The 26,279-nt window shown below is 39.4% G+C and overlaps 5 protein-coding genes across 9 annotated transcripts; 3 read left to right on the top strand and 2 right to left on the bottom strand.

Annotated features, from left to right (window-relative positions):
• Positions 1 to 2,344: 2,344 nt before the first annotated feature.
• On the bottom strand, positions 2,345 to 8,769 carry calhm1b (calcium homeostasis modulator 1b). The gene is made up of 2 exons (XM_026169251.1): positions 8,224 to 8,769; positions 2,345 to 2,854 (listed from the first exon to the last, which is right to left on the bottom strand). The coding sequence occupies exons 1-2, from the start codon at positions 8,767 to 8,769 to the stop codon at positions 2,345 to 2,347; spliced, it is 1,056 nt and encodes a 351-aa protein (XP_026025036.1).
• A 1,578-nt stretch (positions 8,770 to 10,347) lies between these two features.
• Positions 10,348 to 12,647, top strand: LOC113023738 (inositol 1,4,5-trisphosphate receptor-interacting protein). Its single transcript, XM_026170078.1, has 2 exons — positions 10,348 to 10,456; positions 10,734 to 12,647. Exon 2 carries the CDS (start codon positions 10,746 to 10,748, stop codon positions 12,633 to 12,635), a length of 1,890 nt encoding a protein of 629 aa, XP_026025863.1. The 5' UTR covers positions 10,348 to 10,456; positions 10,734 to 10,745; the 3' UTR covers positions 12,636 to 12,647.
• zp3c (zona pellucida glycoprotein 3c) lies at positions 12,645 to 15,386 on the bottom strand. The gene is made up of 8 exons (XM_026170079.1): positions 14,746 to 15,386; positions 14,567 to 14,673; positions 14,355 to 14,458; positions 13,673 to 13,856; positions 13,472 to 13,595; positions 13,308 to 13,396; positions 13,150 to 13,223; positions 12,645 to 12,953 (listed from the first exon to the last, which is right to left on the bottom strand). Exons 1-8 carry the CDS (start codon positions 15,295 to 15,297, stop codon positions 12,787 to 12,789), a joined length of 1,401 nt encoding a protein of 466 aa, XP_026025864.1. The 5' UTR covers positions 15,298 to 15,386; the 3' UTR covers positions 12,645 to 12,786.
• Positions 15,387 to 15,823: 437 nt separating this feature from the next.
• On the top strand, positions 15,824 to 22,601 carry LOC113023737 (ras-related protein Rab-40C-like). The gene is made up of 6 exons (XM_026170077.1): positions 15,824 to 16,755; positions 16,857 to 16,917; positions 18,214 to 18,274; positions 18,409 to 18,486; positions 19,490 to 19,712; positions 20,613 to 22,601. The coding sequence occupies exons 1-6, from the start codon at positions 16,602 to 16,604 to the stop codon at positions 20,912 to 20,914; spliced, it is 879 nt and encodes a 292-aa protein (XP_026025862.1). The 5' UTR covers positions 15,824 to 16,601; the 3' UTR covers positions 20,915 to 22,601.
• A 184-nt stretch (positions 22,602 to 22,785) lies between these two features.
• On the top strand, positions 22,786 to 26,276 carry wfikkn1 (WAP, follistatin/kazal, immunoglobulin, kunitz and netrin domain containing 1). Of its 5 annotated transcripts, none has more exons than XM_026170075.1 (3): positions 22,786 to 23,001; positions 24,005 to 24,130; positions 24,231 to 26,276. In XM_026170075.1, exons 1-3 carry the CDS (start codon positions 22,999 to 23,001, stop codon positions 25,749 to 25,751), a joined length of 1,650 nt encoding a protein of 549 aa, XP_026025860.1. In that variant the 5' UTR covers positions 22,786 to 22,998; the 3' UTR covers positions 25,752 to 26,276. The 5 variants fall into 5 exon arrangements, with proteins under 5 accessions (XP_026025860.1, XP_026025858.1, XP_026025859.1 ...); XM_026170073.1 differs by having other exon boundaries at positions 22,786 to 23,348; positions 24,022 to 24,130; XM_026170074.1 differs by having other exon boundaries at positions 22,786 to 23,348.
• The last annotated feature ends 3 nt before the right edge of the window (positions 26,277 to 26,279 follow it).

Below are 26,279 nucleotides of genomic sequence, written 5' to 3'. Positions count from 1 at the left end.
GAGACACTTGCAGCAAAGTCAAGGGAGGCCCCGGTCAGTGATATGCGCATGGCTGATGTCCTGACAACCAAAACAAAGCCATTTGTGTGAAATGGAGGTCAGAAAAAGAATAAATGATTCATCGTCATTCCTCACTTCACACATAACCAAACGGTATTTTTGTAATAGTGTGATACTCGCTTTTGTTTTGAATATTTGCTTTGTTTGATCTAATATTATATATATATATGTAAATGATGATGTCACTGCTTTGTGACAAGAGAACCAATAGAAAGAACATGAATCAGGAAGTACGTCTGCATATGAGATTGTATAGATAAGATAAAAAGTGGGAAGAGAAAAATGACAGACAAAGACGTTGTGTTCATGCCACCCCCACACCAGGAGCCCTGGCTGCCAATTCGCTGAGGGAGAGAACAGCTGCTGGGCTACTGGGCAAGCTGCGAAGCGGTCAAGGGGAGTGCTGCTCCTCTAATCCCTAAGGGCAGGGAAAGAGGGAGGGAGAGAGTTCAATAGGATATATGCCATTTTCATTTACCCCTCCTCTCCTCCTTCCTCCACCATGCTCTAGAAATGGCATTACTCCTGAGTACGGGGGAACAGCTGGATTGGCTGCACAGAAGCACGAGCCTAAATACTCTCTTTAACACAGTGCGTGCATTGTTGGGTTCTTACAAGTTTGACTGACCCGATGTGTTGTAGCCAAAGGTTGTGTTGCCACTGTAGGCATGTGAAAGGTGATGCTTTTGGTAACAGGACGCCCTCTTGTGAAATATGGGAAAAACACCATTGTGTTGACAGCTTGCTGATGACGTGGACAGGAGACAAATTAAAGGAAAAACGTGAACTCTTCACCTCTATAGTGAGGGAGTCCAGCAGCTCTGTTAGGCTGTTTGGAGCATTTTGCTGCTCTTGCGTTGACCTGCTTATCCCTTTAGGGAGAAAGGTCATTCCATTTGACAGATTTTCTGAAATTATGGAAATTTCTGTTGTTCTAAGAGAATGGGCTCTTCAGGGATGACAGTACCCGCACAGAGCACGAGGGGTCACTAACCCTAACCCTTACCCTATGTGAAAATCATAGTTACCGGATCACAATGCAATTAAACCATTTTGGAGATGTTGGACCAGTGTTGTAGATACCATTTCTACCACCGCCATCAGGACAACAATATATTTTGAAAGAAAGTTACCCCAGCTTTCCAGCAGCATTGGACGCTCCACTGATGCTGTCTTAGAGGCATATGATAGCCAAACACTGTAATAAGACGCTTTTTATTACCCATCTTTATATAGGTATATCAAAAAGGTTACATATTCAGCTTTAATTACATTTTTCTGAAATAAATATTTAAAAGCCTTTTCAAATAGAACAGAAGCAAAGTGTTTGCTCGGTGATTGTAAAATAGGGTTTACCAGGGAGTGAGTGACAGAATTGGGGCTGAGCAAGCAAATAAAGAAGATGCAAATGTAGACCTTGTTTTCGCAGTGACATGTAAATTGTTTTGACTGCGGCAACCTTTAGTTTTTGCATAAATCTTAGGTTTGCTTTATTGCAAATGCAGTATTTCTGTAGCGTTATATTCAGAGACAATCCACGTAGTAATCTCAGGTGCGCAGCAGCCTCAGTTAGCTGCCATTATTCATCTACAGGCCACAGCAGAAAAGGCAAGAAGCCGTTTCAGAAAAATCTCTGTGCATACAGAAATAAGTGTCCTTTATCGCTAACAAGATCAACTTTTCATCGTTTTTTTAAGATATAGGTTGCACGAGACACAGTGGGTGCTTGACGTAAACGGAGCTCTTCTAAGCGATGTTTTCATTTCTGTTTAGTTCTGCTCTGGGAATATTTATGGTGGCCTTGCACTTGAGAGCAATACAAACATTCATTAGTGTTATCAATGAGAACTCTCCAGTGTGCTCTAATAATGCTTTACTATCAGCCTGATAAAGCAGCACTTATTAGCAGCCTAGAATTTACAGACTTCAGATTTCCGCACAAGCTCAGTCCCTTGGGGAACGATGAGAGCGTGTTTTCGACAATAATTCATGACAAACAGATAAAACACAGAAATGAAAACAACAGACTTTGGATTACACCCAGTGCCAGACATGTTCTCTGTAAACTGAACTGTATGTGAACCAGAAATATGTCGACAGTTTTTGTTTTCTTAAAATCTATTATACATAGCTACATACATATAGATTATACCATCAGTCAACCAGTCAGTTAAAATAGTGTGCGTTTAAATAAAGCTTAAACTGCAGTGCAGAATGCAATAATATATATTCTATCTTTCGCAAATAAAATACTCTGGAAAAAAATAGTTTCTCTTTGAACTCTTTAGACCTTACTGTAATACACCGCCCACTCTTTTTTCTCTACATCGTGAGTGTGGCTCTTTACAAACCCATTTATTTCCCCGTTAATGTTTCCATTCATTTCCCCCTTTTTTTCACCATCTTCATGTTCTTTTCTCAGAGCCAGAGGTGGCTTACAGGTGTGCCAGTTCCACAAAACTTTGTTCATATCATCCTGGGCTCTGATACCCAACAGCTTTTCCTCATCACTCTTCCACGTGTCTTCATCTTCGTTGTCGCTGTCGTGTTTGCTGTGATGGCGGTGGAAGCTTCTCATCTCTCCGCTGATGTTCTCAAAGTATTGCTGGATGCAAACCTTGGCAAAGCTCTTGGCGTGCTCCTTACAGGTTTCATCGAACATCTTGCGTTCAATGTCAATATAATGGGACCAGTATTTGGTTTTGAGGAAGGCGGCCTGGGTGAAGCATGGCCGAATAGCTCGGATCAGGAAGGCAGTGAAGGTCATCATGAGCAAAACCATCCATCCGCATGCCTGTGAAATGCAGAAATGATAAATCCAGCAAAATGACCACTATTTTGAGCTCTCTAATGATGCACTATAAACAAACTATAGATGTTAGAAGGATCACACATAGACATCCTGCTAATCTTCACTCCTTCTGATTTATCTGTGCTTGTGCAGCTACTGAAAATCAGATGTGGTGAAGAAGGCATATTTAGCAGCTTCTTGACAGCGTCATAGCTCATTAACAGAATCTGTATATCAACTGACTTTTTAGAGATATCTTACTTTTAAGCCTGTATAATTGCCCTTCAGCTGATCAAAGACCTAAATAACAGTGTGGGTGTTTTTGGAAGAAGTGGAAGAGGTCCCAGTTCCATGAATAATAAATTTCAAGGCTTATCTATTGCTCTAATAAGCCAGCAGGAAAGCTTCAGTGAGCTCAAACTGTAAAGTGAATTATAGTCTGGCAGGGAGATTTAAGTTAAGAGCAGTCTTTGAGGAATAAAGCGAAGAAACTAAAATTAGTTTTCCTTGTTTTGAAGTTAAAATAGTTCAGTGAAATGACAGCCAGGGCTGAAGCCAGGATTTTAGAGACACTGAGGTCACGAGGGCCCACATTGGTACTCTTTTGATGGTTTTATTTAATTAGATTATTCATATTATTATTATTTTTTTGTGAATTAAATTTGATTGCGTAAATGCCTTTTAAAGGACAACTCTCTACAGTTTAGAAAGATGGTGAATCTTTGGTTCCTTATTTAGCTATTCATTTAGTTAGCTTAAGAGTCAAATCTAAATCTGTTCAGCCGAACAATACTTGAAACAGCCAAATACAAACTCACCAATTTATTTTTTTTTAATTAAATATTGTCAGCTAAGGGCAGTGTTGTCATTTTGTTGTCAGTCATTTTGACTCGCCATGGAGAAAAACTGCAGGTGGTACTAATAACAGTAACAATACGTCTTTTCTATTCAGCTACTCGAGTGACAATGAGTCAGCACGAACAATACCAAGACTGTGGAATTCAGCTACCATTACTTTTTAATGGAGAAATTATTGACTGATACCAGCAGCTGGACAATACCGACATTTTGTGTTCTATTTATTTTGGTTTTGGCCTGTTTATCCACATTGTTTCTGCCAGGGAAACAAAAGAAATCTGCATAATTAAAAATTGGATCACATGAGCCAGACTTCCCTCAAAAGAGCCTCGAAAGATCCCTTAAAACAGCTTGAAATCTTTCAGCTCTTCATTCTGCTGTGTTTGAAGATGTAGTCAGCACAAACATTGGCCACTCACAATGATAAATGTCTTTTTTTTTTACCGTTGGTGTAAATCAGCAAGGATGACACCAAAGTCCTTCAAGAAGCAAAGCTCACCGCTTTGCTCCCATCTTAGCAAAATCTTTAGGCAGGTATGTGGGGGTTTATTTTTAAACGGCTAAAAAAGCCATAAAAGTTATTTTCTTTATGATCATAGGGACAAACCTGAAAAAACCCACTAACAACTAAAGCTGCTTTATTATGGCTCTAGAGCACAGAATAAAATTCATGTTGTGGTTACAGTAGACAGAGAAAAATAATATGTTAAAACTTTCAGGAGCATCTATTGTGCACTTGTGTCAATGGAACAACATGATTGGCTCATACACCGATCAGACATAACATTTATCTCCTTATCATCTCACCCTTTAGTGGGTGAGATATATTAGTGTTCTCAAAGCTGAGTTTTAGAAGCAGGAAAAATGGGCAAGTGTTAGTATTTGAGCAAGTTTGACAAGGGCCGAATTGTAATGGGTAGGCCACTGGGTCAGAGCATCTCCAAAATTACAGCTGTGTGGTGTTCTTGGTCTGCAGTGGTCAGTATCTATTAAAAGCTCAAGGAAAGAAGAGTTGTGAACAAGGGTCACGGGCAACCAAGGCTCACTGACGAGTTTAGGGTGGGGAGGCTGGTCCATGTGGGCCAATCCCACAGATGAGCTGGTGTAGCTCAAAAAACTTAATGCTGGTTCTGACAGAAAGGTGTCAGAAAACACAGTGCCTCACATTATTATTATTATTATTATTATTATTATTATTATTATTATTATTATTATTATTATTATTATTGCTGAGCCCTGTCAACCACCAAAAATGTGTGCATCAGAACTGGACCGTAGAGCAGTGGAAGAAGCTAGCCTGGTGTGATGAGTCCCATTTTCTTTGACATCACTGGGATGGTCAGGTGCATGTGAATTGCTTACCTGGGGAACACTTGGCACCAGGATTCACTATGAAGAAGGATAGCTGGCAGAGGCAGTGTAATGCTTTGATAATGCTCTGCTGGGAAACCTTGGGCCCTGCCATCCACGTGGGTGTTACCTTGATATTACCAACCTAAGCATTGATGCAGACCATTTACACCCTGTCATGAGAACAGTATTCCCTGATGTCTGTGGCCTCTTTCAGCAGGATAATGAGCCCTACTAACAAGCAAAAATGGTTCAGGGATAGATTGAGAAGGACAACAAAGAGTTTGAGGTGTTGACCAATCAAGCATCTGTGGGATGTGTTAGACCAGGGGTCCCCAATCCCAGTCCACGAGGGCCGGTGTCCCTGCAGGTTTTAGATGTGTCCTTGATCCATCACAGCTGATTTTAATGGATAAATTACCTTCTCAACATGTATTGAAATTCTCCAGAGGCCTGGTAATGAACTAATCATGTGATTCAGGTGTGTTGACCCATTGTGAGATCTAAAACCTGCAGGGACACCGGCCCTCCTGGACTGGGATTGGGGACCCCTGTGTTAGACAAACATATCTGATCCACGGAGGCCACACCTCTCATCTTACAGGATTTAAAGGATCCGTTGCTAACATCTTGGTGCCATATACCAAAGCAGAACTTCAGGGGTCTAATGGAGTCCATGTATCCACAGGTCAGGACTTTTTTTTTGCCAGCAAAAGAGGAATCAACACAATATTAGTTGGTCATAATGTTACGGTTGATCGGTGTATGTTTCCCATTTTGGCTATTAATATGCTTTTTGGAGGAAGATATATTGGTGTATCCTCTAAATGCAGTGTTTTCACTGTTTATTTCACACTTGTATATTTTATGTTATCTTTTTTTCTCAATTCTACTAAAAGTAACATTCTTGTATTTGGCCCTGACAGTTTCACTAAGGAGGTCAGTCAGCACATCGGCCCCACATCGGCGGTAATTAGATCATTTTCTAAGAAGCTTTTGGTATCATCTTTGAACAACATCTAAAGTTTGAATCTCTAAGCTGTCTAATATCTTAATCTCTAAGAATGTCTAAACTCATCCAGTCCAGTCTATTTCAAAAGTCAGACCTTAACTATCTGGAACTTTTAGTCGACACTTCAATTTTCTCTCGCCTTGATTATTTTAACTCACTTTTCACTTGTATCTCTCAGTTCTTCATAGCAAGTCCTATTATTAACACGTAAAGCTCTACATGAGCAGGCCCCTGCTTATGCAGTGCATCAGGAAAGTATTTATAGCTTTTTACTTCTTCCACATTTCGTTAAATTTATTTTCAACACAAAATTCTGCCCACCCCTTAATGATAAGTTTTCCTAAGAAAAATAAAAAAGCTTGAAATTCTTACGAATTTATCAAAATGAATAAATACATAAAAATAGAAAATGTACATAGATTTTACAGCCTTTGCTTCACCGTAGGCATGGTATTGGCCCAGTTTCTGCCAGACATATTGCTTGGCATTCAGGCCAAAGAGTTAATATTTATTTCATATTTGTTTAATCTCGTCAGGGTCGAGAGAAAGAGCAAGGCTGGATTTCTGTGGAATGGCTATTGGGTTCTCGGTCACCTCCATGACTAAGGCCCTTCTACCTTGATTGCTCAGATTGACCATGCGGCCATCTCCACAAAGAGTCCTGGTGGTTCCAAACTACTTAAATGTATGGATGATGGGATCTAGTGTGCCCATTTGGACCTCGACAGAATCCTCTCTCTGAGGGTATTAATATAGCACCAAATCACAATGAGAGTCACCACAAGGCATTTTTTATATTGTAAGATAAAGACCCTACAATAAAATAACACTCAATGCATCATGACTTCAGTAACCGCGGCCTATTTCAGCATAACTAAGGGAGGATTCAGGGTCACCTGATCCAACCCTAACTATATGCTTTGTATAAAAGAGTAGTTTTAAGCCTAATATTAAAAGTAGAGAGGGTGTCTGTCTCCTGAATCCAAACTGGGAGCTGATTTCACAGAAGAACCAAGCTGAATTCTCCGGCTCCCATTCTACTTTTAAAAACACTACGTAACAAAAGTAGTCCAGCAGTCTGAAAGCAAAGTGCTTTACTGGGGGTGTTTGGTACTCTGAGATCTTTAAGATGAGATTGGCCCTGATTAATCAAGACCTTGTATGTGAGTTGAAGGATTTTTAATTTCATTCCGGATTTAACAGGGAGCCAATGAAGAGAAGTCAATATTTCTCCCACAGTGGCTTCTCTTCATTGGCTTAACAGGTGTGTGCCTTTCCAATTCATGTCCAATCAACTGAATTTACAACAGGTGGCCTTCAATCAACTTGTAGAAACGTCTAACAAAGGATCAGTGGAAATAGGATACACCTGAGCTGAATTTTGAGAGACATGGGAAAGGCTGCGAATGCTTATGTGCATGTTATGCTTTTTGTTTTGTTTTTTTTAATAAATTTGCTAAACATTTGAAGCAATTTTCCACTTTGTCATTATGGGATATCGTGTGTAGAATATTGAAGAGAAAAATAAACTTAATCCATTTTGGAATAAGACTGTACCATAAAAAATTGTGGAACAAGTAAAGGATACTTTATGGTTGCACTGTATATCAAAGCTGGTGAGACCTTATCACTCAAATCATTTGATGAAGGTCTCCTATTTGTTCTGTGTGCTTTACATTAAAACCAGAGTCTATCTAGCTTATAACCTTGGAACAGCCTTTGTCAGCCTACGAGTTCAGCCGATTCAGTGATTTCTTTTCAACCACTGCCAAAAAGTCTTGATTGAGGGTAGCTTTCCCTAATCTTTCTCCCATTATTTGGGCCATAGTTTGCATCTATTTGCCTGTATGGAAGTGTGTATGTTGGAATGAATGCCTGAATGTTGGATCATGTGGTGTCTGCCTTTTTTTTTTTTCTTCAAACGGGTAAACACTTTGTAACTATGTGTTTGGAAAAGTGCTATACAAGTTAAGTTTTTTGTTTGCTATCGAAGTGGCTTATCAAACAACCATCATGGCATATAGCCACCAGCTTAGCTACTATTAATATTTTTCATAAATGTGGTGAGAGAAATTGCACACCTTGCTTGATTTTGTCAGAAAGTCATACTTAGAAACCACTCACACAGGGTTGCAAATAAACAATGGGATACCTGAGATATACACTTGATGTATCTCGATGCTGCCTCTCTTAATTCCTTATCCTCAAACAGGTCTTTACAAGGGATACGTGCCAGGAATTTTAACTTCTCCGTCTCTGACATTCCTTGAATGACACTGGAATTCGCAAACCTGTCAATATCCAAGCTGATGCTGAAAGCGCAGAGGAAGCTCTTCCCATCCATGAGAGTGACAGACACCCACACTGCAGGGGCAATCAAAGATCTCTGTGTGATTGAGCAAAACATGTAGCGCAGGATTGTTGGATCCTTGATTCTTTTCCCAGTGGGTCTTTTCCACTCCTCTGCCAACACTGACACATTATTGTTCAATACAAAACCTAACAAAAAGAACCATATGGGAGGAATAAGAAGCAGTCCGATCCCATAGGTGTAGTTATACTCTGGCATACAGGGACAGCTGAACTCAAACGCTGAGTACATTTGAGCACTAGCTAGTGCCATGATACCACAGATTCCATTCATAAAAGACTCCTGGTTGGATTGGAGAAACTGGAACATCATACGAAACTTATCCATCTTGAGAAATGTGTCGGGTCTTTAGTTCACAAATACTTAAACCTGTTAAAAAAAGGACAGTAACATGTTTAAGATAAGGCAAAAAAGGCATAAAATCAGATTTTTACGAGAAATGATTATAGGTTCTAGTAAAATCTTTATTAATGGTTAAAAAATAATTGCAAATATTTTACATGTGATATAGAAATCTATAAAAGATGGCAAAGATCAACTTTTGGAGTGCCATACTGTGAAACAACTATTTGAATGTTGAATTTTAAGGGAAAATAAACCATCAGGCCAAATGCTATAGGTGTTATTAAGCAGTCAAGTAAGTGATAAATAGACTTTTGGTTCTGCATTCCTTTTTCTATTGAATTAGAGGCTTAGTAGGTAGAGAAATATCACAGCACTGGACTGTCAAAATTTATTAAAAGTGATTATTACTTATCTTTAAAGCATTTGGAACTTACTGCATATTCATTAATTAGGCCATAAAACATAATTTATTAAAGGCACCATGTTAAATAGTGATATTATAATCTCTGTAAACTATGACTTCTACTTTAAAACAGCTTTAATGTGGACTGGGCTATCGGTTTAATATAGAGGAATAAATACAAGAAATACATAAAATACACTTACCTCTTTAAACAAGAGTCAATGAATAGATCAAAGGTTTAAAAAAACCATATAAGGACAGTGTCCATAATAGAAGTTTTGCTGTTGTACTTAGCAATCATCATACCCCTGACCAACTGAAAGGTGCTTCTCGAACTCTCTGTCCAAAGCGAGCAGCATCATCTGTCATCATGCCCCTCCCTTCATAGGCACCTGTCTTTAGTGTGATGCCAAAACAAATTCTGATTCACCCAACATTCTCAAAAGTACACCTGTTAAAGGGAACATATAGTTTCCATCGTTTCTGGGAATGCCTTTATTTGCTAATATGCATGCAGTGTGTGGTGAGGTTTATTCGAGAAACCCGAACTTCGAGGGTGTAGTTGTGTTAATGTGTAGTCGTAACAACGAAGACATGCAAAAACACTTTCAACCCATTCAAATATCTGTGGCTTTGGCTGGAAAATGTAATTGTCTAAGAGGTGAGGGTTCAGCCTGTTCTCACTTGCGTAATCAAAACCAGAAGAATCAAATCGAAGGCTTCACTTTTAAAATATAACTACTAATGTTATCACATATTGATTACTTTATTTCACATAACTCTTTTAGAGCACCTGGACCCACTGACTGTAATAGAGCTTGACAAACCAGTTAGAAACCCACAAGAAGATAAAAGACAGAGGCACTCTCTGCTATTCATGCATATAAAACACCATTGTTTTTATTTGAACAAAGGTAGGTGGCTAAATGCGTTCATTTCATAGTATACTATGAAATGATCTAAACAACCTCATACTGCTTACTGGTAAAAACTGTCTAACCGATTCAAAGTAATTGCTCAATTCTGACATTTTGAAATTGCAGTTGAATTTACAGGAAGTCTGTGCTATCTTTTCTTCTGTCTATTGCACAGGAAAATGTCACAGCAGAGCACATGGGCAGGGTGTGCAGGAAATAAGTCACAGAAGGCAACCTACATCTAAAATAGGAAGAGATCACAGAACCTGCGGCTGTGCAAGGTTGATCTCTTAGTTCCGTCTGTATACCTATTCAGTGCGTTGCATTATTGAGATAAACATACTTTCTGGTGCGTATTCTTCTTCTCTTTTAATGTCATGTGCAAAAAGTAATCTAGTATTTAGCATATAAAGTAACAACAGAAAGAAATAAGTAAAGAGAGGAAGTTGCTTCGTTCTCTGTTTTCTTGCATCACTGTAAAATTTGCTAGCAGGAACATTGTTTTTGAATTATTTTAATGGATAATTGCAAGGTTTTAGATTCAGTCGTGTTTTGTTTTATTAATCACTAATTAATCACATGCATTTTTATAATTGACTGAATGCTGCCATTTAATTCACTCATAGACAATACTGACGATGCAAGAAACTCTGCTGAGAGTGTTTGTGGTGGGTCTCGGTCTCCTAATGTGTCCAAAGGATGACCCTGGAGTTGAGGAATGGGACGGTATTGTCAACAAGGACATGCAAAGGCATGAAGAGAAGCTGCTGAGAGAGGAAGAGAAACTCGACCAGGAAATGCCACCTGTCAGTGAGAAAATACACACAGACAAAAATGAGACTGAACATGACAGAAACTTTCATGATGAACAGAAGTCTGATCAAAACGTCACTGAAAAAGACAAACTTTTAGAGTCAGAAGGACATGGCAGCAATCATGAATTACTACGGGGCCGATCCACAGCTAAATCAGATCCAAGTGTGCCTAAAAATGATAATGCTGAACCAGAGGCTGCTTTAAAGACATCACAAGATGCTAATGAGCTAAAGGGAAAAGATATCCATACTGACAGCTCTTTTGGAGACCCTGGCAAACCACAGGGGCAGCATGCAAGACCTGAGAAGGAAATATCTAGTTCCAAAGGACAAGACACACCTTTTAAAAATGTCAAGACATCAGAAAATGAAACCTCAGAGAAATCAATTGCAGAATGGGAAAGAGATTACCTCTGGTACATTTGGAACACATTCTCAGTGATTTCCATGATCCGTTTCTGTTGGAAATACCTGAATAGGAATTCCCAAATGACACAAATAGCAGCCTCCCCTGTGACGTGCGCTGCTGATGAAGTGCAGCTACCAGACATCGGCACACTTAACGATTTTTATGCTAAATACGTTCAAGAATCATCTCAAAAGAAGTGGAGGAAGGATGAGTTTCTGGAAGGATTTGCAAATGACCTACTAGATGCTATGAGGACCATATGTGGTAAAAATGGCAGTATGGTGATTGAGGACTTCCAGATGCTCAGTGCCTGTAATATCATTGTCCCTTTGACCCCACCTAAGCCATTTAGTTTTCACATTCAGCTCTGTAACCACAAAGGGAGGGATTTTTCAAATATGCCAGTGTGCGGTCAAATAAAACTTTTGGAAAATAAGAAAACCCAAGATTGCCCCTGTCAGACCTCTGATGCAGATGAGGATATGGTTTGCCTGCTGCATTCTGACCACAATGAGAACGTAAGGACAGAAATTACTGAGGTTTGTGATGGTTTTCTGTGCTCAAAGAACACTCCTTTCTTGTCAAAATCACTGGTCTCCAGATGGTTTCAGAGCACTATAAAACAAGCATGGAGACTGATTTCACACAAGTATGAGTTTGAGCTCAATATTCACTATATTGATGCTCCTGGTGCTCTAGTGATCAGGTTCAAGTCAGGCAAGAAGATCACCTTTAGTATGAATCCCGTGGTTACATTTAATGATGATGCTTATTTTTTCATCACACCTTGGTCCTCAAGTGATGCAGATACTTTCTGGAGACTATCCTTAACCAGCTATGAAGACCATCTCCTAGAACATCTCTCGAAACGCCTGCCTGAAAATGCTTGTCATATTCAAGCACTTGAAATTGCACGTTTCCTTCACAAGAGGCAGACTGCAATGACAGGAAGTAGTGCGCTGAAAGATTTTCATTTCAAAACTGCCCTAATGCATCTGCTTCTCACCACAGACCCAAGACACTGGAACGCAAACTGTGTTGATTCGAGGTTACGAGACTTGCTATCCTTTATAGAAAGAAGCCTTGAGAAAAAGGTACTGAAACACATTCTCATTGGCAGTTCTTTAACTGAGGTTATTGAACTTCCTGCTGAATTAATCAGAGCAAAGCCAGTGAATCTCTTCTATCCTCTTGTGGTACATAACTGCATGTACAGGAACGCTATGATGCATTTCCAGGAGATGCTTAGAAACGCATACATGATGGTTGATGATTACGCAAAATATACTGAAAGAGCAAACTGAACATTTGACGACAGTGCAATTTAGAGTTTTAATTTTCAATTGAACCGTTGACAGTAAACAAGTTGTTGTACATTCATAAATGGCATACTGTGCAGAGTTCAAGAAATAAAGCCGCTATTTTTAAAACAATTCTGATCATTTAAACATTAAATTATTGGTCCCAATTGTTTAGGAAGTCCTTATGTTTTTCTGTATCTGAGTCATCCAAGTTGAACATGCCAGCATCACGGGACTTCATCTTGGGCTCAGACTTTACATGTTCATCTTCACTGGTCAAGTCAACCATCCAAGAGTGACTTGAGATTATCTTCCTAGAAGCTGGTGGAGGGGGGAGAAAAAAAAAAAAAAAAGTTTAAAATTTTATTTGCTCACATGTGAGACCACTTTCATGCCTTCAGTGTTCTGCAAGACTGTCTGGTTGTCAGTTTGCATCAAAAAGACTTCATTCAACTTGCAATGAGCTAAGCTTAGCTGAGTGAAAAGCTATTGCATCTCATGTAAATTTAAAAATTACCCCTTTGCTGTGGTGGCGAGCAAGTTGATTCACAACAAGCGCACACAGTGTCATACCCGTAGAGCTCTTTCCAGCTAAAACACAAAGCGGGGTCAAAAGATTTGATGATAGCAAGCACAAAAGTAACACCTCGTAGAATTTCAGTTTAGCCAACTCACCTTCCAGTCACTGGATCATAGTTACAAGCCTTCAAATTACGAGTTGGAGTAGGTGACCCCATAAAGATCTCACAGTGCAAGTACTGTTCCTAAAGAGACATTGCATTTAGTGTTTACATAATGCATTTCATGGCATCCATTTCTATACAACCTATTGAGGCTACCTGTGATGAGATCATGGAAGCAGAGTCCTTGAAGATGACAGCTCCCACAGTCAATCTCTGCACCATCTTCGAGCTACCAGTAAGGAACTTTGACTGTAGCATCACCTTGCCATCAATCATACAGCTAGAATTGGAGATCACAGGTTTATCCACTCGCAGCAAGTCACCCCAGTTTTAATTATGATACTGTAAAATTATTACCCATTGTTGTCAACGACTGTATATTTAGGATTTGAGTCTGGGTTGCTGGAAGGGGTCATGAAGCACTTGTTGATGTAGAGCCTTTTATTTCTAGAGCTTGCTGTGGTGTAAAGTACACTGGCCTCAAAGTACATCGACTGTCCCAAGGTGTAGATTTTGGTCCCAGTGACATTATTTCCAGACGCTTTAGTAGGGTGAAAGTGGCAAAGCACAATAAAAGGCAAAAATAAATCAGGCTGCTGCATATGTTTGGCTAACTGAGTGCATTGTGATGAGTTCTGAAAAATGTTTGTGGAACATTTTATCCTTCCCTAAGCTTTCACCAGTATGGATGCTGTTGTAGCTCCATAGTGTACATTTGCATGCCAAAAGACAGGCAGCTGTTATGGTATATGAAATAAACATTTGCTTGAACTTAAGCTTGTCTGTGGTGTACTTTCTATAAAAAAAATTTAAAAAAAAGTCCTTGCACAGAAAGGTTTGTCAAATTTCTATTTCCTCATTCATACCTAGAATTAAAAAGGTTTGGATGCTACTTTCCACTTTGATAGAAGACTTTGGGAGTTTAATATTTAGTGTTACCAGCCATATTTGAAAGTCTTTACTTTAAAACATACTTAAGGCCTACCATTTGAAGAATTCAAATTTTGGACAGCAATGAAATTTAGTCTAGAATGTTTACCATCTACAAGGGTGAGGCTGAACATTCTTTTTTGTTTCAGTGCTCTGAAAACTGTTCCTCCTCGCAGTTTGGGGTGGAAGCCAACTTTGTATGAGTGAAAGAACCTGCAATAGTTAAAATTAATTAATTGGAGACAATTTTAAAATTAAGGACACTTGGCTGATTGAAAGGCTTTCACAATCTTTTTTTTTTTACAAAAAAAAAAGTCTTACCTGGGAAACCGACACTGCAGAGGAATTTCAAATGGCATTTCCCTTAAAACTGGAGTGGTTTGTCTGAAGCGGAGAACATTGCTGATGGACAAGTAATCTGCATGACTCTGGAACATAAACATTTCCATTTGGTTTGTCACAGTAAAATATGAAACAAATACATTAGGACATTCACCAACCTCTTTCTTGAATCCACAGCCAGTTACAAAAGAGTAGAGAAAGTAGTAATAGTGCTCATTTTCTTGGTTAACGGGGCATGTACCTAGTTTCAAATATTTGTATGCATCTCTGGATTTGAAGACCCTTTTCCTGATTCTTACATACATTTTATCCACATGGCACAAAATTTCAACCACATTGTCTCTGCCCATTTCTGCTCCTCCAGTTACAGGAGCAGCAGGAGCACTAGCAAGCAATATTTTCCTGGCCCATTCAGGAAGGGGCCTGACTCCCCTTTCTGGCTTGAAAAGCTGCTTTTGGTCATAGGAGGCTGGGACATTGAGATACTTGGGTAACTTCATTGCTTCAGGTGTTGAAAGATCTCCATGTGATGCACTCCTCTTGAGTTGAGGTGCAGAATCTTCCGTTTCATCTTCATCTGCCACTGTCTCCATTTTTTCCTGGTCTAATTCAGGATCTTGCCCAAACACACCATACTCAGCTTTATCTATAAACTGAAAACAGGCAGACCAAAACAGCAGAAATAAAAACCCAGCCTGCATCAGCCCCATTACTATTACTATTACTATTACAATTTTAAATTCCAGTGGCTGCCTCACACTGCTGGTCCTTCAACTAATAAAGCAGTATTTCAGCCAGCTTTTGTATTCTTCAGTTCAGAAAGAATTCACACACCTGCTAGAAATGACAATCAGTGCCAACCAATGAGTGGTGGCCAGCAATAATCAGCTTTTTTTAGTGGAAAGTGGGTGGTGTTAAATTATGCTTCTTCCTAATCCTTTTTGATGTTTTTTATGATGATAATTTTTTTCATATGGTTTGTTTTGTTTGCTTGTGTTTTTTGTTTATTTCTTTTTTATTATTATTTAAACATGGTCAAAATAAAGCGACACATTCAATTACATTTCTCACATTTTCTTTCTGGTTGACAGTTTGACACCATTTTTTTAAATTATGTTTTTAATGTTGGTCTGTTGGTGGTTCCCCAAATTGAAAGCTAAATTATACCCACAACCAAATTGTTACATACAGGGAAACGGTGTTCATTTAACTTCTGGCTTCTATTTAGCTTCTGGCTAAATCAACACAGGCTACAACTTAGCAGGAGTTGCCCATGTTCGGTTAATTCATAGTATTCATACAGATGCATATCGTACTTTTTACGAGTCCACATGTTTGGATAATTCATAACCGTATCGTATTTAGGAAATGGTGATTTAAAGTATAATTTTTGTTGTTGTTGTTGTTGTAATTTTATAACTTTAAATCGTGCTAGGATGTGACGCAGTTGATGATGCTGACGCAGTTCCTTACCAGGAAGTTCCAACATAGTACATAGTACAGTACACTGTGGATGTACGTTTTGCTTCAAAGTGGAATACTCCTCGTAGGTATTTTCTTTATAAACAAAGGGAAGAAATCGCCTTTTGATTTTATTAGAGTACATTTATATGTAGGACAAAACAGAGTCGTTTTTATTTTGTACTTGTAGTTTGTAGTAGAATGCGTTACTGTCGTTTTTGTTAACTGGCTAGCTAACAAGCCAGCTAGCACCCGTGGTTGTTTAGATCAGTTAATATTGACGTTACATCAACAGGAACTAAATTGGGGTTCTAGTGCTAAATCGCGGGGTTGTTTTTCCATTGCATTCAGTGGAATAACGAAATAGCTGCATTTTTCAAAGTGTGTGCGAAGTAAAAGGTAATAGTTAACTTAAATCGTAAGTAGTGCACAAGCTAACTCATTAGCTAAGCCCAGCCGCGGTCGTCTTCCCTTCGGTACCACACTCGGGGACTGCTTGGTTTCTCCAGTGGATGCCTGGTGAGCTTAAAAGGCTCTCTGTAAAGCGGAACCAATGCGTGGGATGATGGGGACTCAGAGTAGTCCTGTCAAGAGCTACGATTATCTCCTGAAATTTCTATTGGTTGGAGACAGCGATGTTGGAAAGGGGGAAATCTTGGACAGCTTGCAAGACGGATCAGTAGAGTCTCCCTATGCGTATAGCAGTGGTAAATATCAATATCGATTTTTCTTTATTATTTTGAGATGACTTTAAAGCCAAATATGACCAACGGTAATGTGATTTGTGTTGGATTATGTGTGATATTAGGAATTGATTACAAGACCACCACAATTCTTTTGGATGGGAGGAGAGTGAAACTTGAGCTATGGTAAGTTTTTAATTTCTTTATTTTTATTATTACTATTTTAACATAAATATATAATATTAAGAATATTAATGAGGAAAAATTATTGAGCAACCCCTCAGTTCTGGCAGTAGTTCTCTAGGCTTTCAGAGGGTCTTTCAAAGTTTTCTTTAAACACTGGCTGCTTTTTCACTCGTGTTTATTCCACTCCTTGTGCCTGCACATTTTTAGAGGAATGTTGTTCTTTGTTTTGTTTTGTGTTTGTTGTTGTTGTTGTTTTGTATGTCAAGCCATTTAAAACTGATTTATGAATCATCCAAGCATTAAAAAGACTTTTAACTAAATGGTTGGACTAATGTTGTCTCCACAACAGACAACTTGCTAAAGAAGTGATTTTAAATTGTATCTTTAACACGTTTTAAAACTAGCAGCCTGTTGCAAAACACACAGAATTTAATCAATTTCTTTAGTAATCTACCAAAAATGCCAAAGAGAATACATTTTGACAAGCATACAGTAGTATTTTTCTCACCAACAAGGTGGTTCCAAAAGTGATTAGATGAAAACCTTGCATATCGGAGCATGTTGTGTAGTACTTCTTTAAAAAATTCAGGAAGTTAAACCAGTGCAGGACAAAACAAGGAGTAGCAGGCCTAAAAAGTATTTTCACCTGATGAACAATATCTGAAAGTTATGTCTTTAAGAAATAAGTAGAAAGCAAAGACCTGACACATCACATGATATATGCATTTGGCCTTTCAGTTGATCCATTTATTTTACACCAAAACCTCTTCTGAAATGGGCTTAGTGGAAGAGTGGCTGTCAGGAAAACAGGGAGATAAAGCTGGTGTGTGCCAAATTACACAAGAACTGCACTAAAAATCAATGCCAACAAGACTCATGGAGGGATTAATGTAGATGTTTTGTTCAAATTGTCATCACCAGTGTGGGATCATGTTGACATAGAAATGAACAAAAGGCAGCCAGCGTCCAAAGACGAGCTTTGGGATGTTCCTAAAAAGCCTGGAGAACTATACCTGAACTAAAGGAATTACAAGAATACTCCCTAAGAGAGTTCAGGCTATGTTTAAGAGTAAAGGTGGTTATGCCAAACGTTGACTTTCAAACTCATTATATTATACACTGTATTTCCATGTATGCACTTTACAAAAAATCACTGCATCCATTTCCCATCTCTCTTGGAAATAAGAGGCATTTCAAGAGTTCTGCAGAGTGTTTTAAGCTGGTAATGGCTGTAGAAATGAACAAACCTGGAGTAGGCCTATTTTTCTAGCTTGTGCTTATGTGCCTCTTCAACAGGGACACATCAGGACAAGGCAGATTCTGCACCATCTTCAGGTCTTACTCTCGTGGAGCACAGGTGACTGGAAAAGCCATTAGAAATATATATATATATATATATATATATATATATATTTTTTTTTTTTTTTTTTTTTTTTTCCTTATTGTGGAATTCAATATTTATGTTAATCAATAAATGTTTTTCTTCTACAGGGCATCCTGCTGGTGTATGACATCACGAATGGCTGGTCATTTGATGGCATTGACCGGTGGATCAGAGAAATTGATGAGGTAATTTCCTTCAGCTAATCTCTGGAGTACAAAGAAATACTGGAAGCACATATAGATGCATGATGTCCCCTGTGTGAGAAAATCTTTTTTTAATCTCTGGTACAGAGTGTGTATCAGAGCGCTGTTTATAAACATTTCAGTTTCAGTTATGTAGGCAAATTGTTACAACCTCTTTTAATAGTGTGTACTTTATGTACTGTCTGTTATGCAAGTGCCAGCTACAAACCTTAACCTCAGGCAACTAGGCGCCAAAATTAACTTCACATATATTGGTAATTAAAAAAAAAAAAGAGAGGCAAATTTAAAAATGAATTTTAGGAAAACGAGCAGCACTGACAAGGCCATCTATCTCAGTCTCTGCATTGATGACGGGTAAGACAGCGTAACATATTTATTTATTAAGTTTTTCAATTGAAGAAAACTTTAATGTAGCTCAAGCTTAAACAAACCAGTATTTCAGCAAAACCATGTGGTAATATAGCGGACGTTTCACAACCCAACTTGACTGATGATACAGCAACGACATCATTACATGATTTTCAGCAAAACCCTGTGGTAATGGGACCGATATTTCACAACTCAACTGGACTGGAGAGAAAGTGACTTGCATTTCAAGCAATTAAAAGAAAGCTGGTTTGAAAATACTTTTGAATTTGTGTGTAGATTTTTAAATTATTACCTTGTAAGGGTGGTCCAGAGAGAACCCTTGTTGAAAACCATGTACTTGTTGCCAAATCACAGTTGATGTGGGCAGTTGAGTTAATTATGAGGACCTAGATAATAACGTCTTTAGGTTTTACAATAGATGGATGTCTCCTCGATGGTTCTGTGTAACAAACCATCTGTCTCATTGGTTTGTAAATCTGTGGAACTTCCAGACAGTGTTTTATCCAAGCATGCAAGCAACAGTTAGCCTATCACTGCAGCACCCACTATTAATGTTGGTCCACATGTATCACATTACAGGTCGAGTTTTACAGTGACATTATATTGTTTCCTTCAGCATGCCCCAGGTGTGCCCCGGATTCTTGTGGGAAACCGGCTTCACTTGGCTTTCAAGCGGCAGGTTCCAACGGAGCAGGCACGAGCTTACGCAGAAAAGAACAGCATGACATTCTTCGAGGTCAGTCCGCTCTGCAACTTCAACGTCATCGAGTCCTTCACAGAGCTTTCACGCATCGTGCTGATGAGGCATGGGATGGAGAAATTCTGGAGGCCCAATAGAGGTGAGCTGGTTACGTTACTATATTTTTATTTATTTATTTTTTTCTAACCAGACTTGGGAGAAAACATATTTTGTTTTGTTTTTCTTTGTGTAATAGTTACACAAATCCTTCCAGAAAGTGGATCATGTAGATGCATTGCTGCAAGATTTCTTCTTCTGTTACTCAGATGTGAATAAATCAGTTTCAGTACTGAATCCTGTGTTGAATCCCAGAACATCATACACTGTAGTGGACATCATCATTGTTTGCATTTATACTTGTGTCTGGATTACTTTTTTGATCAAAGGTGAAACTCTGCTTATCGTAGGGACTTGGACCTAATAAATATTAGGTAGCCATTAATTTTCCTCAAAGGCAGAAGAGATAAGACTTAAGAAGTGATCTCTATATTGTCATCTGCAGTCTGCATTTCTGCCAATAGTTTTCATAGCATTTACTGCGGGGTAGTCTCTACTGTGCCCCTACATAAATCAAGCTCGCTCTTTGATAAGAAAACTAAGATTTTTATTTATGTTGTATTTAAAACGCTCTCTATTGTACAGTTTTTGTTTTATTAAATATACTCTCATTTACATAATTAAATTTTATGTAGTTGTTTGTTTGTTTTTTTGAATGTCATGACAACACAAGTGTGTTTTTTCGCAAATGGAGAAAATATAAGATTATTATTTTAAAAGTATTCTTAGTTAAGATACAAATTCTGGGTAAACTACTCAGAATTGTCTGGTTTATGTATGTTCACAGTTTACACTGAAGTTTGCAGGAGTAAAAATCTTTAATTCTATCTCTTGTTACGCAGAATATTCTCTTGCTTAGTAAATTTGATGGATACAATGAAAAACCTTAATAAGTACTGCAGATCTCTGACACGTGCTCATCCATATTCCTGTGTTTCCACAGTCTTCAGTCTGCAAGATCTGTGCTGCCGTTCTATCGTCTCCTGCACACCGGTGCACCTCATTGACAAACTTCCCCTCCCTGTGGCCATCAAGTCCCACCTCAAGTCTTTCTCCATGGCCAATGGCATGAATGCAGTCATGATGCATGGACGCTCTTACTCTGTGGCTAACAGTGCCGCCTCAGGTGGTAGCGGTGGTGGAAGCAAAGCTAACAGCCTGAAGCGCTCAAAGTCCTTCAGGCCTCCACAGAGTCCTCCAAAGAGCTCGTCGTTGTCCCCTAAAGGAAACTGTAAGATATCATAGTGAAAGAGCAGACTGATGGTTCCTCCATAGAGCCAGTGTTAAAAGTGTTGTTGCTCCAAGAGGTCATGAGGCCAGAGAAAAGTACGGAGGCCTGCCAGCAATGGATATAGCTGTGAACTTTCCTTGACCTTTTGGGAACTGACTTGGATGGTTGGTTTCTGTTATCTCTTTCCGCGTGCTGGTGCCATCTTGTGGATGTTCGTTTACCTGTACTCTACTACAGCAACTCACTGTGATCAAGTAGAATAAGATTCCCCTGGGACCAACACATGTGAATCGAGGATTACAACTCACCGGTTAACACTACAAACAAATAGAGGGGCTTCTTTTTTAAGGTTTATTGGTATTTAAAATCTGACTTGAAACTGTAAATACATTACGTGCTCTTGTTTTGTTCTGTGGTGATTGTCTTGGGAAGGAATTTCTTATGCTTGTTTTGTTTTGAATGTTTTGGGGAGACCTGCTTCAGTGTTGTCTATCATTGACATTTTTTTCCAGCCTCAGTTGTCATAACTTATTCAAAATTCACATAGTTTTTAAAATAAGATTGAATGTCATGAGAAAATCTTTTTACAAGCAGCCAAGGGCTTAAAGAGAATTTAGGATTTATTAACTGAGAGATGATGTTAGTCGAGGCATTACTTAATCTGTAAAACTGTCTGAAAAAATTCAAGCCAAGTTGGCTTGTTGGCAAGACTTAAATTTCAGCCCATTGAAATAATCCTGTATCTCCATCACTCATTTTTTCAGACAACTGTTTACTTGCTCTGACATTTTACACCTCTAAAGCTTGTTTTCTTTCTTGGATCACTGCTTAACTGGATTAAACCTTCCAGAGCGTGATCAGTTTTAATCTGTTAACTTATTAAACAATTGCTCTGTGCTCATTAGGAAACCTTGTACAAAAACATGTACAGATTGTTTGCTCATTTTGGGGGTTTAATCTTAAAAAACATTAAACATTTGTGTCTTGGTTCTTAATATTTCATAACTTGTAACGGGCGTTGGTGAGAAGAATCTTTTAATTTGGTTGCTTTGCAGATATTTTATATACATGATATGTATTTCTGAATGTAAAACAGTATTCACCTACATTTCTATGGCCATGTGGTTATATTTGAGATTGTAATAATTGGTGGTTGGAATATTCTTTAGTAGTTTCATACATTTGGTTGCACTTCTGCAGTTTCCCAGCATTGTTAAATGTGTGTGAATACTAGAAGAACTTACAGTCGTTCTTTACAGATGTGCTGTGGATATAATGCGAGCACAATGTAAGGTTGGATAAAGATTTCAGAAAGGATGTTAAGTATTTTAACCATGGCTACTGATATTTTCTTTTATTAATTGAACAATCTAAACAAATATTTTAATTTTGATCTGTACTCTTATTTTTGTTCCACGTTCAAAGAACATTGGTGAATTCCCACTTCAGCATTTTCATGGTTAAATACATGTATTCGGCTAATGGGGGGCCTACAAAAATTGGTGCATGTTTGCTATTGGCTCCTGTTCTATGTGATTTATTGAGACCAGAACAATGGATTAACAACTCTTGGGTGAACATCTAAAGCACTATATGTAAATGTTTGATAATGATTGTTGCTATCAGCGCTGTGTATTGGGATGAAGCCTTAATTCTTATTTTATCTCCATCAAAAACAGTCAAAATAAAGAGTAAAACTAAGTTGCATTTCTATTTTCATTTATTGTGTGCTTTAGATTGGGGGGAAATTTTTCATTCAGACATTTATCAAGTTCACTGTGGGAATTGTGGGAGTATTTTTGTCCTCTTTGTCAGGTCAGAGGCATTAAATCCCGTGGGGGGGTTGAATTGATTAGCTGCTCTCTTGGTATTGGCCAGCTTTGGATATTGGTCTAACATGGCTAGGAGCGCATGAATGCACAGCGGTCAAATGTCACCCAAAGGTTGCAGGGTCATTTCCAATGAAAAGACGAGGGGAGCTGCTTCTCATTGCCCCTGAGCTGGAGCGAGACAAAGATGATTCGCACACAGATGAAAATGTGGCGCTTTATGTCTTCCCACCTGACCGTGGCATCTCTGAACTCCGCGTGAATGAGGGATGGTAGTAAACTGACCCAAGTCTAGACAAGGAGGACGTGAACAACATGTTTTGCGAGACATGATGCGACACGCCCCGTGTTTGGTTTTCACGCTTTCCGCCTTGCGCCACCGACGACTTATTACATTTTTCTCCTTTTCATTTGTGCACGGAACCTGCTTAAATATAACGTGTATAACATCTGAATGTAACTTACAAAAAAGCAAAGAAGAAGAACAATAACCACCGGCTCTCGTGAAATTAAACAGCAAGTTAACCTTTTTCTTTTACAATTGCCATCTCTATAAATTCTGTCTGGACACATTTAACATTGGATTTCTCACCGGAATGTGTATGTCTGTGCACGCATGGTGAGACAGCTTGAAACCACGACTACACGTTTTCTTTGATGTTTTTACAATGTTTGTCCAGTTGCTTAGCGCATAGTGCTGCTTCATAAAAGTTTGAGACACTGGACGACCATGGGGGCGGATAGAGGGACTGCCCTTTCCACCTCCATTCTCACGCTGAAAAGCTGATATTGCGTTGTCCGCTCATTGTGCAGTTCAGCTCGTTTGTCTAGCTGCTCGACAAAACACACGTCGATTTTTCCTCAGTATTGCACAAGTTTTGATTACCAAGGCGAATATTTTACACAGCCTATTATTTATTACTTTGAAACATTTGGGTAATTTAATGTCCAGCGCACGGGAACTCGTGTTGATCATTGGGAATACAACTTTTCTCTCTGCGCAAAGAAAAGTGACTCAGCGCACGTTTACGCACAAAAAGGGCGGACGCATTTGAAAATCGACAATAATCGTATTCCTGTTGTGAAGACCCAAAGTTGGAATGGAATTACTTGGTGGTCTACTCATACAAAAGGTCAAATATGCGTAATTTTCCCCTACAGTTCCTCGCGGATAGCCATATAAAGGGTGCAAATTGCCATAGTGCACCAAACTCAAGCAAAGTACGATGGACACGTGCATATTTGTTGACTCTCCTTTTTTGCGATTTACTCGAGGTCTCTTTGTGTGAAAGTGTGGCAGGAACCAAAGTTGAACACGAAGGATTTTGTCCAAACAAGCTGAACGCTAATCTTTGGGTTGATGCACAAAGCACATGTGAGAGGGAATGCGACATCGATGAGGTGAGTTAATCTATGAATTTTAATTTTATTCATCACAGCATTTTGCGATTTGTTCATTTAAATGTTAAAATGCTTATTGTTTTTTATATTGTACGTTCAGGACTGTGCTGACTTTGAGAAATGCTGCACCAATGTGTGTGGCTTCAACAGTTGTGTTGCTGCTCGTTTCTCTGATGGCACCCCTGCTCTGCCACATGAACAGGGTGAAGGGAACGGTGATGCTACCTCCGCCTCCACAGCTACCTGTGAGGGCTTTATCTGCAGCCAGCAGGGAGCAACCTGTGACATCTGGGATGGACAGCCCATCTGTAAGTGCCAGGATCGGTGTGAGAAGGAACCCAACTTCACCTGTGCATCGGATGGCCTCACCTATTTCAACCGCTGCTATATGGATGCAGAAGCTTGCATCCGGGGGGTGACTCTAACTGTGGTCCCCTGTCGATTCTACCTCGCTGGCCCCCCCACCAGCCCCCTGCCTCAAGACACTACAGTTCACCCAACCCCAACATCCTCCCAGGAGGATCCCATGCCTCCCACGCTGTACTCCAACCCTCACCACCAGTCCATCTATGTTGGAGGCACAGTCAACTTCCACTGCGATGTCATTGGAGTCCCTAGACCAGATGTAACATGGGAAAAGCAAAGTGACCGGCGTGAACGCCTTGTCATGAGGCCTGATCAGATGTATGGCAATGTGGTTATAACCAATATTGGACAGCTAGTAATTTATAACGCCCAGGTTTGGGATACCGGCATCTACACCTGTATAGCACGGAATTCTGCAGGAGTTCTTCGCGCAGACTATCCTCTGTCTGTTATTCGCCGGTCAGATGATGACTTCTCTGAAGATCCTGAGATGCCCATGGGACGGCCTTTCTCTCCAGCAGATTGCCTGGCGGAAGTCGACCTGAGTGTGTGCAGTGGAGAGCGTCATGTTGACTGGTATTATGACAGCAAGCTGGGCTCCTGTGTGACGTTTAGCAGTGGTGGATGCGAAGACAGCCGAAACCGATTTGAGACTTATGAGGAGTGCAAAGCCTCTTGCCAGAGAGAAGACATGGGGATCTGCTCTCTGCCTGCTGTTCAAGGTCCCTGTAAAGCTTGGGAGGCACGCTGGTCCTGGAATTCCATAACAAAACAGTGCCAAGCCTTTGTCTATGGTGGCTGCCATGGGAATGCTAACAACTTCCACACCAAAAAGGAGTGTGAGGCCAACTGCCCGCAACCAAAAAGGAAGCCTTGCAAGACCTGTCGTGTGAAGGGGAAAATGGTGCCCAGCTTATGCCGCAGTGACTTTGCTATTGTGGGCCGACTGACAGAGCTTGTTGAGGATCTGGACTCTGGGTTAGCCCGTTTTAGCTTGGAAGAAGTCTTGAGGGACGAGAAGATGGGCTTGACTTTCTTCAATACCAAACATTTGGAGGTGACTATTGCTAAGATAGACTGGAGCTGTCCCTGTCCCAACATCACTGTTGAGGAAAACCCTTTGCTGGTGATGGGTATGGTGCAGGACGGCATGGCTATCATCCACTCAGACAGCTATGTAAGAGCCATAAATGAACGCAGGCTGAAAAAGCTGCATGATGCTCTGGGTAAAAAGGCCTGTGACACCTTACTATGACTTAGACTCGTTCTGTCCACAGATGGGTTTTAGTGATGTATGTGTTTGAAATGAAGACAAGCATCAGAACTGCAACAGAAAAGCTGATATTTAATAACTATTTATCAAAACAGAGTAGAACAAGTTAAATACTGCATGCTGATGTAGGTATGAGAGTTTTTTTTTTTTATTCCAACACAGATATAATAACATTCCAGATGTGTTGATTCCCATTGTATTAATACTAATGCTAAATTGCTGTTTTCAAATAGGTTTAAGATTTATTTTCTTATTTGTGAACTTTGCATTGTGAAAACAGCAGCCAAGATAACAGACACACATGTTGATCATGTTGCAAACATCCCTAGCTTGTAATACTAAACAAATAGACATCTGTATTATAATTACCGTACTTTTGCTAATGTTATTTTTTTCTGCTCTTCACTTTAGTTTATCCATCTTTGTTTCATAAAAAATGTCTTTTATTTCATATAAAGTACAGTATATTCTCTTAATCTTTCCCTCTTCAAAGCACTTCTGCTAAGTCAG

Source organism: Astatotilapia calliptera, chromosome 6 (assembly GCF_900246225.1).
Source record: "Astatotilapia calliptera chromosome 6, fAstCal1.2, whole genome shotgun sequence".
Classification (NCBI taxonomy): domain Eukaryota; kingdom Metazoa; phylum Chordata; class Actinopteri; order Cichliformes; family Cichlidae; genus Astatotilapia; species Astatotilapia calliptera.
The sequence above is the reverse complement of the archived record's forward strand: the minus strand, read 5'-3'. Positions and strand labels throughout refer to the sequence as shown.

What these genes read in the sequence shown, in the direction of transcription:
- LOC113023738 (XM_026170078.1), top strand. Translation starts at nt 10,746, where the DNA reads ATGCAAGAAACTCTGCTGAGAGTGTTTGTGGTGGGTCTCGGTCTCCTA.
- zp3c (XM_026170079.1), bottom strand. Translation starts at nt 15,297, where the DNA reads ATGGGGCTGATGCAGGCTGGGTTTTTATTTCTGCTGTTTTGGTCTGCC. An exon ending in ACAGTCGTTGACAACAATGG is followed by an intron (nt 13,596 to 13,672) that starts GTAATAATTTTA and finishes CTCCAATTCTAG; the next exon opens with CTGTATGATTGATGGCAAGG. An exon ending in TATGATCCAGTGACTGGAAG is followed by an intron (nt 13,224 to 13,307) that starts GTGAGTTGGCTA and finishes TTTGTGTTTTAG; the next exon opens with CTGGAAAGAGCTCTACGGGT.
- LOC113023737 (XM_026170077.1), top strand. Translation starts at nt 16,602, where the DNA reads ATGCGTGGGATGATGGGGACTCAGAGTAGTCCTGTCAAGAGCTACGAT. An exon ending in GGATCAGAGAAATTGATGAG is followed by an intron (nt 18,487 to 19,489) that starts GTAATTTCCTTC and finishes TGTTTCCTTCAG; the next exon opens with CATGCCCCAGGTGTGCCCCG. An exon ending in ATTCTGGAGGCCCAATAGAG is followed by an intron (nt 19,713 to 20,612) that starts GTGAGCTGGTTA and finishes GTGTTTCCACAG; the next exon opens with TCTTCAGTCTGCAAGATCTG.
- calhm1b (XM_026169251.1), bottom strand. Translation starts at nt 8,769, where the DNA reads ATGGATAAGTTTCGTATGATGTTCCAGTTTCTCCAATCCAACCAGGAG. An exon ending in ACATCAAGTGTATATCTCAG is followed by an intron (nt 2,855 to 8,223) that starts GTATCCCATTGT and finishes TGCATTTCACAG; the next exon opens with GCATGCGGATGGATGGTTTT.
- wfikkn1 (XM_026170071.1), top strand. Translation starts at nt 23,870, where the DNA reads ATGCGTAATTTTCCCCTACAGTTCCTCGCGGATAGCCATATAAAGGGT. An exon ending in GGGAATGCGACATCGATGAG is followed by an intron (nt 24,131 to 24,230) that starts GTGAGTTAATCT and finishes TTGTACGTTCAG; the next exon opens with GACTGTGCTGACTTTGAGAA.